This window comes from Falco rusticolus, chromosome 1 (genome assembly GCF_015220075.1).
Source record: "Falco rusticolus isolate bFalRus1 chromosome 1, bFalRus1.pri, whole genome shotgun sequence".
Taxonomy (NCBI): Eukaryota; Metazoa; Chordata; class Aves; order Falconiformes; family Falconidae; genus Falco; species Falco rusticolus.
The window spans coordinates 102,666,084-102,680,005 of NC_051187.1; the positions used below are offsets into that span (position 1 = coordinate 102,666,084).

Consider the following 13,922-nt stretch of genomic DNA (forward strand, 5'->3'; position numbering starts at 1 on the left):
TCTTCAAACGGTAGAGAAAACTTAGGAGTCTGGCAAGGAGTGTGAGAGCATCAGGGTGCTGAAAACAGAAGGCCAGCTGAAACAACGCTACATTGGTATTTATACTTCATATTCAAATTAATTTTATTATTTCAGGGTCATGGATTTTGATCACTTCAAGTTGATGATAACGTAAGTGGAACAGCTCAACAGCTCTACCATCGGTAATCCGTATTGGTGCTATTACTGCGGCAAGTTTCGTGCTTTGTCTTGTAACAATGAAAACAGTGGAGGCAGGTTTTTTTTTTAAAAAAAAAAGACCTGAAAAGATGATACTGTGTCTTTAAATGCACCACCCCTAGAAATAATCCTCATCAAAAGCATGTTATCATTTCTTAGGAGAAGAAAATGATCGCATTCATTCCCTACTTCTTCCACTGCCACAGCTGCCTGCTCCGTTCAGCCACATCCAGAAATCTCTGAAAGCAGAATTCAGATCAGAACAATTTTATCATGGGTGGAAAATTCTCTGCTGTATATTCAGGTTATTCCAGGTCCAGGTATTTGTGATGGCTTCACATGGGCCCATTAAAATGCTGATCTTTTTTATTATTTTTTTTAAAAACTCTTTTTCAAACTGGAACTGCTTCTCAGCACCAGTCTGACTGCATCACAACCAAAGGAACACTGAAATCCTAGAAATACAAGATGCTTCCTGAACCCAACATGACACACCCCTAAGTCACTTCAATAAACCTTTGGAAGCAGTTGAAGGCGACTAATGCAAACACCAAACGACTCCACCGCTGCCTGAAACACAATGTGCAAGCAAGAAAATAAGTAAAGCTTGAGTATGGAGCTCCAGTCTATGCGGCTGTATTTCTTTTGAGGAACCACACGCCATCGCAAAGATAGGGCTGGTTTTGTTCATGTGGCTAAACTGTCATGCCTTTCCTTAGGATGCTTTTGCGGCACTTCAGAGGCTGGGAAATGCATGGAAAAACCCCTTAACCTGTGTCTATGAAGAGTGCCAGCCAGAGAGGGTAACGTGGGAAATGCTGTTATGTTGGGATGAGATTTACTTTCTCTCACATGGGATCCTTGACATAACTGTCCCTTTGAAGACTTTCAGCATCAGGCTTTCAGGACTTGCCAAAGACACACGGGGCAGCCAACGGAAGGGCAAAGCTCAGCCACCCTGTGCCGCATCCAAACAGGTACACACACGCATACCTCCTATGGGTACTCAATGATGCCCAAATTTATTCAGACCTCACGCGCACATAACTTATTCAGGGACAACTGCTCCTTTTCCCCAACCCTTACTCTCAAAAACAACTTCAGAAATGTACTTAAAGGGAAAAATCATAACTACCGTACCTTTCTGGACAGAAGAACAACTAATGCTCTGTACCAGAGGCACTCAGTATTTGCCTGAACATCAGCACTGCCAGGAAGGATGACTTTCTGTTATTGTGCATGGGAGGCCCCGTGCACACCTACTGAGGGAGGAAGAGTTTAGCCCTACCTTTTATCACACCCTCCCAAAATCTGGATTTTGAAAGGGAATTTAAAAAAATCCAAACAAAAAAAAATCCTCACCTTAGCTCCTTTCCCAGCTGGCACAAGCAAGGAATGAAAGCTCGGCAAAGATATGAAAGTTTTACTCTGTGACAGAAGGAGGTATTAAAAACACACTTCCATAATTATTTTAGAACACATACCAAAAGGGGGAAAGGGGGAAATGTAACACAGGAGGGGTGCAGGCAAGAGCAGGGGAGCATACCTGGCAGCAATAGAAGCTGCACCGTTTGCTTACCCAGAAACAGGGAACACAAAGCAGCTGCCTGCTCCTCGCAGCCTCCAAGAGCCACCCACTGGCTGATGGGCACCTGAACGGACCAGCTCTTGGGGCTGCCGGCCTCCAGCTGCACAGCAAAGTCAAACCAAGAGCACCAGACAGGCTGGGACCATCCTGCACTGGAAGCCCCGTTTCAGCCATACATTAACATAAATAAGGCAGACGTTACGTGTAAGCGAAGTGCAAAGTGTTTTAAACAAACCTAAGTTCATAAGAAACTCTTAAGTGATTGGCACATGCACAAGTCAAGGTAAAAAATAAAAAAACAACCCAACACTTCAGTCAAGAGGTGTTGCAAAGAAAGCGATTTTTTTAATTAGCTGTCTGAAAAAAAACCTGTATTCTTGCCAGGAAGAAAAAGAAAGCTTTTGCCTAGGGTGACAGTTCAGATCCAGACCCAACCTATCACTGGGTGCCTTCATCCCATCCAAGTGCTTCAGTGGGAGTCATGAGTCTTGGCAGTGGGAATAGAGGCACAGGAACAACAGAAACACCATCCAGACCATCTCCCACTGGCAAGAGTCAGAGGAATTAACCAGGGAAAGAAAGTTGCATTTCTTCAAGTCACTGCTTGAAGTGCCTCCCTCCTACGCAGCTCCTCTCTGTCACTCCCACGCCTACAAGAAGTCCTCCTCACTGCCAGTCAGCCATGTCTTCAAGTACCCTTTCCTTACGCCCCCTCTCCCTATCTTTCCTTTGGATTTTTTGAGGTCACACTCTTCCCTGAACCCACCCATAAGCCCCAAAATAGCCATCTTGAATCCTAACACAACTCCGAGTTTGTATCCCCTGGCGTGAAAGGCAAGAGAGCTTCCTGACCCCACAATATCACAGAATGGTTTGGGTTGGAAGGGACCTTGAAGATCATCTAGTTCCAACCGCTGCCGCAGGGACACCTCCCACCAGCCCAGGCTGCTCCCAGCCCCGTCCAGCCTGGCCTTGAGCACTGCCAGGGATGGGGCACCCACAGCTGCTCTGGGCAGCCTGGGCCAGCGCCTCACCACCCTCACGGTGAAGAATTTTCTTCCTAGTATCTGATCAAAGTCTACCCTCTTCCACCTTAAAACCAATCCCCCTTGCCCTATCGCTACAGCCCCTTGTAAAAAGCCAAAATGAGGCAACCGAAGGGACCCAGCCTTAGAGGAGCCTGACCCATGAGAAGAAGGTCCCTCATCCAACACTCCGAGCCAGGACGCGGTCAGCTGTACCCTGTCCAGCCCAGTAATTAGGGCTCTCGCCCTGCATTACACAGCCTCTCCTTTGCAGGTGGCGCTGCCGGCAGGGCTGTGCCAGCAGGGCTGTGCTGTGCCAACCGCTGGCTCCGCGGGCACTGCCCTCCTCACCAGCACCCTTCCCGCAGCCCACCATGCCCTTCCCCACCTCCTCACCCCTCGCAGCCTCAGACGGGCCCCCACGTGTGCAATCGAAGCAGTAATTACTTCTGCGTTTACCTCTGCAGTTGCGCTACCTGTGACCTAAATACACTGCTGGCAGCATTAAGGGATCCAAGGGGCAGAAGGCTGCACACTTCGGCTCACTGCACCACCTCTGATCCACACGCCAGCCTGCTCTGCAGGTACCAAAGTATCAAAACTTCCCTTACATTTGTGGGAAAGTCTCCCTGGCCATCTTCCCTTACATAAAATATTAATATAAAAAAAAAAAAAAAAAAAAAAAAAAAAAAAAGCAGCAGCTTTTTGGCTACCCTGCATGATATTTTTCAAAGGCTCTCAATGCTGCTCTGCCGATGCTCTTACTGTGGTGAGCTGAAGCTACAAGCTAAAATCCCACGCCATGTCTTCAAGAGCCAGGAAAGAAATTGGATTGATGAAAAAATCCACCACCACTAATAGAAAGAGGACTCTTGGCACACCCCTGACTGTGCTGCATCTGCTCTGCTAAGTAGGTACATTTATTTCAATCCTGTAGCTGTCTCCTGCTATTTATAGCTGCTAGCTTAATGAACTTTCAGGGTAGACACCAAGCCTGAGCCGTTCTAAACTGATGTTTAAATAGCCTTGTTGAATTAACTCGATCTCATTAGGGATGGACTGTTCCACAGTTGGACTGGCCACATCCACTCCTGACTGGAAAACAACTGGGACATTCTCCATAACGTAGGATCTTTTCCCGCAAGGCAGGCACGCTGAGCTCGGTAGCAGTAGCAGAAACGTATAGTGAAACCAGCCTGCACACCAGGAGATAAGACGACTGTTTTAGAATGGCCAAAGAGACTGCAAACAGGTGGGTTTTTTTGTTGGTGGTTGTTTGTTTGTTTTTAAGAGACTTACAACTAAACAGCCACATCACACTCCGCTTTAGGACAAAGAGGAGCAACTCTCTCCCAGGCACAGGCATTTTGACAAGGATGCCTGGGCTTGGGCTGCAAGCAGGTGGACGTACAGACCAGGCATGCTGTGTTCTCCTCAAATGGCCCTATTGCTTCTGTGACCCTGCATGCAACTTGTTTCCCATTTTCTGCAGAAATGAAGAGGCAATTTTGTACTGGAAAGCTGCAAAGCTTGCTCTTTGTCAGGAGAGACCGGCCACAGAAAGCCTGGAAAACCCCTGCCCAATGCATTGTGGTTGTCAAATGGATCACATTTAAAACTAGAAAAAGATGGTTTCCACACACTGGTGGGCTCAGATTGTGTTTTTCACAAGTGGTTTCAAATAGAGCCTTGTCTCTGTTTCGGAGGCAGTGCCAGGGACGGAGCCTTCCCTCTGTTCCTCAGCTCCCTGGACACGGAGGCTTGCTCCGACACACCGCGCGCTCCACAGCACGTCCCTCAGCATGCCGTTATGTCTATTTCACCCATTGCCTTTACCAGAGCCCACTTCGGCACCCCATTTAGGTGCAAAACGGTATTTCAGGCCTTGTATAAGCAAACGTCACATCTTGCTCTTGAGCGAAGGGCAGACAGTCATCAAAACATGATGGTTCTCAAGAAATGTGAAGCATGAGGTGAGCAGATCATAACATAGCCACTGGTAGGGTAGTCAGCAATCCAGAAGCACGTGCATGCTCAGGTCTTAGAGACTTCAACAGAGTTATGGAGGTGATGAAGCACTTGGAGAATGGAGAGCACAAAGAAATCGAAAGGCATCTCAGCCCCATAGAAGGGCTCTCTTTGCTGATAAACATCCCGCTGGTGAGCGAGAGGACATAGCAAAAAAGCAGAGCAGCTCACCCTCTGGGGATGCCTGGCCAGCACCACTCAGAGGTACTGCACTCGACAGACAGATGTTAGAAAACTATTTATACACACACACAGTGCACCACACTCTTACCAAGGCACTTAGACCCTTAGGCCCACTACAAGACCTGAAGAACCTGAAAGGACCAGAAAATGTATTTGTTATGTGAGAAGCAAACCGTAACGTAAAGGAAAATAAGGATACTAACACCATCAAGTCCAAGGTGTCCCACACCAACCACAAGCAACAGACAAACCATTGTGCTTGGATTAAAAATGAAAAAAACTCCACTTAAACAGATCAGCATGGTGAATTCACGCTAAAAGATTGCTCACCATGACACCTTTTATATTGCTAGGCACATCAATAAACCAAGCACTGATTAACTAGTTAAAAATAAAAAAGAAAAAAAAAAAGGTGTCAACTGATGTTGCAAGATCTGCCAGGTTCAGACAATCTATTAGAGATGATTACAGCTCACTCTCCATGTCAAACATCCTCCCGAGCACTACTTAAATGCAGCTATTCAGCAGCAAAGCCTTACCCAGCATACCCAAAATTGACAGCAAGCTTCAAGCAAGCAGGATTCTCTAAAGTTCCAGCCTTCCTAACCCCAGATTACACAGAACTTACTTTTGAGAGAAGGCTGCATTTTAAATTAGAATTGTTACAACAGGTGCCTCTCAGCCCATAGTGAGGGATGCCGCTTGGCAGTCGTTGCAGAGGGACAGAGCAGTTGCCGACATAGCAAACCTGATCCATCCAAACCAGACCTCACCTTCGCTGGGAGAGATGCACTCCATCCTGAATGACAGCGCGAGCCTCAAAGAGCACCTTCATCAACTGACTCTGCTGCAAACCTTTTCTCTTTCAGCAGAATGCTCCTCCTAACCCACATCTGAGGGCTCCGGAGAGGTGTTTTTTTTCCACTAAAACCTTCAAGAACTACTGCTGGTGGGTGGAAGAGGAATTTCTCTGAGCAAACTGCAAACCTTTACAAACCTTTGATGGGGTGACATATCATCCCTTCCCTCTCTCTTGCTATACGGGTCCTCCAGAAACCACTCCAACAGCCAGATCCAGATTTTCAACCTCTTTTCCCCGTTTCTGGTTTTGTGTCCTGTAAACAGGATCACAGTTACACCCTTCCACCAGGAAAAAAAACCCTTCAGTATGTTTAGCCCGCGTGTGACCGCATGCAGAAGAGCTGCAGCTCACAGTGTGAAATGAAAGAGACGGCCTCAGCTCACAGCCGCTCACCCCTCCTTTAGGGCTTTCCAAAACTGAAATTCTGCAGTTGTATTTACCCACCCGTCAACATCCTGACTCCTGTCAGGAATCAGGTTTTACCCTCTTCACAGATGCTAAGAAAATTCTATTACAACATGCAGTTTATGCGTTTCATGGGCCCCTTGTTATTGCTGGTTGCTTTTGGGTGCCAGTCCCTTGCTGAACCCGCTGCCAAAGCCGAGCATCACAGACATTTCTGAAGTCCAGCACTGCACGGGGCAGAGCGCCCTGAATGGCCATTTCCAGTAAATCAGGAACACGAAATTCCCTTTCCTCGCACTCAGTTTTCTTAAGTGTTATGCTGATTTTAGGCAAAACTCTGGCAAAGACAATTTTTCAGACCCACAAGTGGTTTTAACAAAAACAGCCAGCAAACCATACAGTGGGGCAGCAAGACTTTACACCCCACAACTTGTGGGCTAAAACCTTTATACTTGGCCAATAGCAATAACATATCCTTAAAGGAAAAAACCGAATCTTACAGCCCTTCAGAAAAGGGAACTCCTGAAGAAGGCTCCCCCTTGGTCTGTAAAGGCAGGGCGTTTACATATACAAAAATGTACTCATATGCATGTGAAGTACTATGCTTAGAGCGAGGATGAAGAAGTTCCATGTTTACAGCTGAAGAGTAACGTCAGCAGGCAGCTTACTGTCCCATCAAAACAAATTCCTTCTTTATCCTTTTTCCACGTAACGTTGTCAGAAATGAGAGTGGAAAGAGGCTGAAGTCAGGCAGCCAACGAGACCTTGTGATACAGAGGAGAAAGACCTCACAAACAGAAGATGCTGCAATCCACTCGCCTACTGCCGCCTTCCCATAGCTTGTGAGCAAAGGCTCACATGCCGCCCAAACCTGCAAGCTGCGTTAACCAGCTCTGCAAAATGTTACCAAGCAGAGCAGAGTGAGCATCACCTCGCGTGAATGTGGGGCACCTAGTGCCGTGCCCACGTGTTCTCACCCCTAGTTTTTAAACTGAGAACAAGGAAAACTGAAAAGCAAGTGATACTTCTAGTTACCATCCTGAAAATAAGGTTTGAGGATGTTTATTGCCAGCTAGCTTTAAAATCGCTCCGAAGGACAGAAAAGTTTCAGTCTTTTTTCTTGCCTGTGTTACTAGCATCATTTTTGCGATCATTTAATGTAAAATGGTTAGGTGTACTGAGGCGTAGTATTGCACATCATCACTATAGCTTATACCCCTAGTCCTTGGCTACATGTGAAACTCCCCAAGATATTTTGGAAAGGGACAGGTATTTTATATTTTGGGCTTCCTGCTCTCTGTTTGCTTGGAATCACCTTTGCCTCTAAAAGGACTTTTTACCCCAGCCACTGAATTCAGAGCCGTTAAGACACACCGGCAGCTTCTCACCTTCCAGAAGCCACAGGCCATGCACAGATCAACTGAACAAAGACGAGAATTTCCACTCCGTCACAGAATCATACATTTTTCTATTTCAGTTTCTTCTGACACAGTAATTGTTCACCCCAGCCCAAGCCTGCATCCCATATTCCAAGCACTTCTGTTCCAAACGCACTATCACAGTTTCAAAATAGAGAGATCCGTATCTTCATTAACGCGCACCTTCGGCACATGCTGCACATGTCTGAGGGAGCTTGGCCATGCCAAGGACAACCCAAGCAAGTTCTGCACAAGCACGGGCACCCCTGCGGAGCACCTCTTACTGCTGTGTACGTAAACACAGTGTCTACACACTGCCTGCTACGACAGCGCTTACCGACAGACATGATTTTGTTGGGTTCCAGCCAGGGAGGTGAGCCAAATCCACTTGGAGGGCAACCAGGCAAGGCGAAGAAACCCCTTCCCAGATCAAGCAGAGATGCATTTCCTCATGGGAAAATCTCTGCATGTCTGTAGTAAAGAATGAGGAAGAGGGAAACAGATTCAGATCACAGCCTGTCCTGAAGAAGAAGCTTGTGTCTGCTTTCCTTGTTCCTCCCTCGTCTCACACCTTGCAGGTAACAGCAAACTGCGCCATCCACCTCACGCCGAGATAAGCGATCGGCCGACCTGAGGAGGCAGAACCAGGCCTGACCCCTCTGCCCACGCCAGCTGAGAAGCCTCCCGTGGCTTTCCACCATCGGCTCTCTCCTCTGAGCAGCTGAGTCTTTCCTTCACCCCACCAAGCGCATTAACCGTGGTTAATCACAGACCGATCGAATACGCCCAAAATGCTGGCAGGTCAATGCTCCAGCCGTTAGCACTACAAAAATTACTAAACCTTCTCTCTGAAAACCCCTTTTTATCCATCGCCTCTCAACATGTTATCCATCCCCTTCTGCTGTGCTCTGACAGCATAGATCTTCACCTGTTTTCCAACCCCTAGGTGTGTTTTAGGCAGATTAGAAGGTATCTAAAGCTCGCTTACTAGCAACACAGTAGCGCGTGCGTTAGTTCATTTATTTATTTATTTATTTAACCTCCAAAACACTTGTACGCCAGCTTCCTGGATGGTGCACAACAACTGCTGGTAAAATGTATTTCCTCCTTACCAGTTGTAAAAGGCAACCAGGGCCAGGCTGGTTAAAGGAGGTGGCTTTGGAAATCAGGCGCTGGTGCGCTGCATCTGGAAGACAGGATCTGTAACAGCCTGGGGTTCAGGGAAGCCCCGGCTCAGCTAGCAGCGTGTCAGCAGTCCTGCCAGGGAACAAGGGTGTCAACTCCCATCTTCTCTCCAAGGGCAGAGACAGCCCCTGCAGGCCTGGAATATACTGAAAGGGCTCTGCAGCGGGAACGCCGCCTTCCAGCCTCCTCCTCAGCGTATCAGAGAACATCCCTGTCTGGATTTTTGAAGGAGGCATCTTTCCCAAGCAATAATTTACTCGGGATAAAACATATTCATACACATTCCATTTCCCTAACTCCCTCCAGATGGGAGAGCTGAATTGTTGTGTATAAACTACTAGAGTTTGGCTTGTTTGACTGAACTGGACACAGATTAGAAAAAAAACCCAAAGGACTGACATTTCCAGACTGCACCAATTCCCAGATACAGGAGCGCAGCTAGACCAGTTTTGAACTGGAACAAAATGTTTCTAGGAAAGGTCTGCATTTCTGGACCTGTTTATTCTCTTGCCCATATTCACAGGCATGTTTCATCAGGTTCACCTGTTGTGGGACAAGCAGCTTGACCTGGTGAGTCAAATCCAGATTTGGTCAATGGCTGATCACACAGCTTTCACCAGAAAAGCTGAGAAATCATCTTCAGGTGAGATGCCTAGGTTTTAGGCTTCATCGTCCTTAGGGACAGATCAAGAAATAAAATTCATGTATCAAATCAAAGCTGACTAAAGCTTTCTACTCTGCAAAAACAGAGCCCTCGGTACATGGAGACAATCCAGGAGTTTCCTCAACTTGCAGGAACTACGTTAACGACTAGGTTATGAAAGAGTTTGCAAATCAAACTTTATATCCCTGTCCTTGTATTCGAAGATGAAATCAACTATTGATTGTACACAAGCTGAACTGAGAGCATCCAATACCTGGCCAAGTTAATAACTGCAAAAATCATCAAAGAGAAAAGAGCTATACAAATTCTGGATTTTATCAACTGAGATGCACTGTACCTTTCCTCAAAATGCTTGCGTTTTCTTTGTGTAAAACTGGATTCTGCTTGTTTTAAAACATAGTTAACAAAACAGGATCTACGAACCCAGAACCTTCCAGTTCTAAGGAAAAGACTGAAATGCCCTCCAGTTCCCCCTTCATCTCAGCAACAACTACATAAACAGCACTTTCACCTTATTGTCTCGTTAAGCTTGCGCACACCCATCACCTCCTCCGCAGCCCTTCTGAAAGCAGTGTCCTACACGCTACACTAACAAGCCAGCACTCATCGAGCCTCCCTCTCTGCCGGGTACCTGCAGCACGCGTGAATCCGACCCCGTTTGTTAACAGTGAGCAGAGCCGCTGGTTGCCACCAGCCATCACGCAAAGGGGTGTTATGCAAAGGTCATTAACACAGCTGTCCCAGCAGTCCTTAATCCCGGGAACTGCAACACCCTCGCTCTTCTATTCTTGGGTCCCTTCGCCAGAAAGGCGCTGAGCTGCATAAGACGGCACGGCGGGCTCAGGATTTCCTCTTCCCTTGGTGCCCAGCACCACTTTTTTTTCTTGTCCTCTTCTGACGACATGGAAACACCGCGTACCCCACGCACACACCCAGCAAGCCCCTGCGGAGCTGGCCTAGCTCTGACACACGCAGCCCCGTTATAATCACCCATCCCTGCAAAATCACCTCAAGTATGTTAAACTAATGCCCACTCTCTGGTTGTCTCCACGCTCTGCATTTCACTTCTTTCTTGGTTTCTGGTTTGTTTTTGGTTTTTTCCTCCTCTTCAAATTAAAAAAAGCAAAATGCAAAGCCCTCTCCTTCCTGGCCACAATGCAGCCGCTGGCCAGCCAGCACTCCTACTCCATAGCAAGTGCCTTCATTCTGTCCCAGCTCTACTGAACCACACAGCCCTAACAGATATTTCAGCTTCTGATGCCACAGACTCTCTACTGACAGACGTCTCAAATCTATGTAATAGATTTAATTTCAGCTTTCTCTCAACCTCGCTAAAATTGCTGTTCAAGATTCCCCAGTTCTTTATTCCTAATATTCTTTTGAAACTGAATTTGAGCTACATACCCCTTGTTCACTTACTATTGACAAATGAAGATTAAAGAGACAGGGTTATAACTGAGATTTCTTGCTGTGGTTGCCAGCAATGAACATCAGACTCAACTGGAGCTGGCAAGCTTTGCCTGAAGAGAACTGGTCTCCTCTTGGACACACTTCCCGTGAATGGGAATGGCTGTACACATGGCACACATAAGCCATTCAGACCCTCAAAAAGCCTTCAGCAAAGTTCCAGTAAGAGACATCTAAAGCAGGAACAGTCTGAATATCCAGTGACTGTCTCAGATGGGCAACCACCTAAGGGACAGAAAATGAAATGGAAACAAAGAGCCGTTTATAAATGATGGAGACCATCAAAAGCAGAACAGCAGCAATTTCTGAAGGAAGCCTGGCATCACTACATAGGCAGAACTAAAGAAGAAAGGCTTGTCAGCAAGAAGAAAAAAAAAAAAAGTATAGGAAACGAATAATTCAGGTCAGCTATGAAGACCAGGGTTTCAGAAGGGAAAAAAAAAAACTCTGGGGATACGAGGCAACATGTAATTCAATGTTTGGAAATTCAAGACAGTAATCTGAACTACACCTATCCTTTACAGTGTTCTAAATTAACTGTGCCAGCTCGTAAAAAGATCTGGCCACCAGCGCAAAACAGCAAGCCCTTGCAAGAACCTGGTAAAGTATCCGGACACATGAGATGGTGAACAATACAGAAAAAAGTTACAAATGATGTAGTATTAATGCTATTGCATGGGACATCTGGAACACTGTGTGGTACTTAAGTGGTCCCACTCCAAAAACACGTAGCACAAAAGGTCAGGGTGGAAAAGACTATGGGGAAATTCTCAGATGGAGAGAGATGGAAGGATTGCACATTCTCACATGCAGATCTAAGAGCAGACAAGAATATACTGACCTGTAGAAATGCTAGAGGAAAAAATACCATTAACTCTTTCTCAAATGACACAAAACAGAAACAATGATGAACAAAATGAAAGGCAGAAAATCAAAACCTGATGGAAGAAAGCGGTTTTTCGATCATGGGCACAATTAGCCTATGGAAACAATTCCCCTAGGATACTGATACATCCAGAAGCCAAGAAGGAACTCCTACAGATCTGGTCACCTGCACGCCAAAGAAGAACAGAGATGTAAATATAAAGTATATAAATACAAAACCTAAACTTAAAACATCTAGAGTTCTTGAAGACAGTTAATTATGTCTTTCCATGTAAAATCAACTCCTCATTTCGGAGTAGTGACAAGAAAACTTCCTTGGGACAAGGAGGGAACTAGAGTTACGAAGAACAAATGGACGCTGTGACTTGCCTGCCTTCCCAGGTGCTGCTCCTGCACCACCAAGAGCAGCAGGCCCTGGACTAACGACAAGACTGATCCGATCCTGTGCTACTGTCTTTATATGCAGCGACCACCCAGCAACACAATTTCAAATTTGCCTGTTTCTTCAATCGAAGATCAGGTGGTATGACCCCTGCTTGCTCCTCTGTCTCTCTCGCACAGGAAGCATTTTCCCCAGTTACAAATCACCTCTTTAACGCAACTCCGAGCACCTGGAATTAGCCTCAACAACCTCAGCTAGGTCATATCCTGGGCTGTTCTCCTATATTCAAACCCTGTTAGCGTGTTCCCAGTTCAGCAGGCTGGCACCATCTCTCCCCCGTTTCTGTCTGAGCAGCCATCCCCCAGACCTCAGGACTAACTTGAGGCAAACGGAGAAGATGACAAGAGGAAAGGGACTTTATGACTGTCTCCTAGGACGTTACCAAAGAGCTGCAAGCGGTAAGGCTGCGACAGAGCTCTAGATAAAACTCTCTCTCCCCTGGTACACAATTTCAGTACGAATGGAGGTAGAGGGCATCCAAAACGGACCTCATTTGCCTACCACAATTTAACCCCTACAGATACTGAAACGTACAGGTAAAGCTACATTTTATTCTTCTTTTTGTATGCAAGACTTCAAACTGGTTAATTACTGAAGGGAAGACTTATTAGCACCACAAGTTAGTGATCCAATGAAGCCAGACCCCAAGGGGGTATGTTTCTATGTTTCTCACAGTCTATAGCACAACAGTCTTGGTGATTCTCATCAACCTGCGGCCACAAGGCTGCTTCTAGCTGGAACCACGGCGTGCTTGAATTCTAGAGAGGGTGCATGTCTTGAGAGCCAGGGCAGAAGCTGCAATAGATCTGTCCAGGCATCTACTCAGTCTTTGCGTTGCCTTGCTATCTCTTACAGGCAGTGTCAAATTGCTTTTTAAAATTTGGCCTGTTCCTGCCTGGCGTTAGCTCAGGAGCAGCCTCAAGGTGATACAGAGGGATGAAATGTCTGCTCCAGCCTGCGCCTTTTCCAAGCACAGCAACCATTCGACAGCAACTGATTAAGATTACTCCAACCCTGCAACACGAGAGGACTGTTTTCATGGATCCAGTTTCCTCCTCTGTGATCAGATCAGGAGCAGATCACCAGACAACAGAACATTGTAGCGAGTGACAAGTGAAACCAAAACTTACTGAGTGGTTTAAGGATGCTGCTGCTCGTCTCATCAGCATTTTCTACATCTGACTTGTCAGAGTAGTTCTCAGAGATTTTCTCCTTTTCTTTCTTCTCTTTGTGCCCAGGTCTTCTTCTATGACGCCTCCTTCTCCTATAGCTCTTCGGCACGTGGACCCCAATGTAAATGGTGTGATGACCTAGGGAACACAGGTACAGCAAATATTAACTTTGACTGTGCAGAGTTTGTGCATCACTGGCCAATACAGTCTGTGCTGCATTACATTTGCATAGGTAAGCGAACAGTCTTTCTTTGCTGGCCTAACATTGATCAGTACCAAGTTTCTTGTCTCCAAACATGAGCTAGAAGCTCTGTAGCTACCATTTAGAAAAGTATTTTTTGTACAACCATTTCTGAGCGTGCATGCCGGTGCAGACCCT

The 13,922-nt window shown here is 46.4% G+C and overlaps 1 protein-coding gene across 1 annotated transcript in view; it reads right to left on the reverse strand.

Annotated features, from left to right (window-relative positions):
* SLC4A4 (solute carrier family 4 member 4) overlaps positions 1 to 13,922 on the reverse strand; it is a 163,748-nt gene that overhangs the window by 131,505 nt on the left and 18,321 nt on the right. The window contains 1 exon segment of the mRNA XM_037392274.1: positions 13,502 to 13,681. Within this exon segment, the coding sequence (XP_037248171.1) occupies positions 13,502 to 13,681 (180 nt within the window).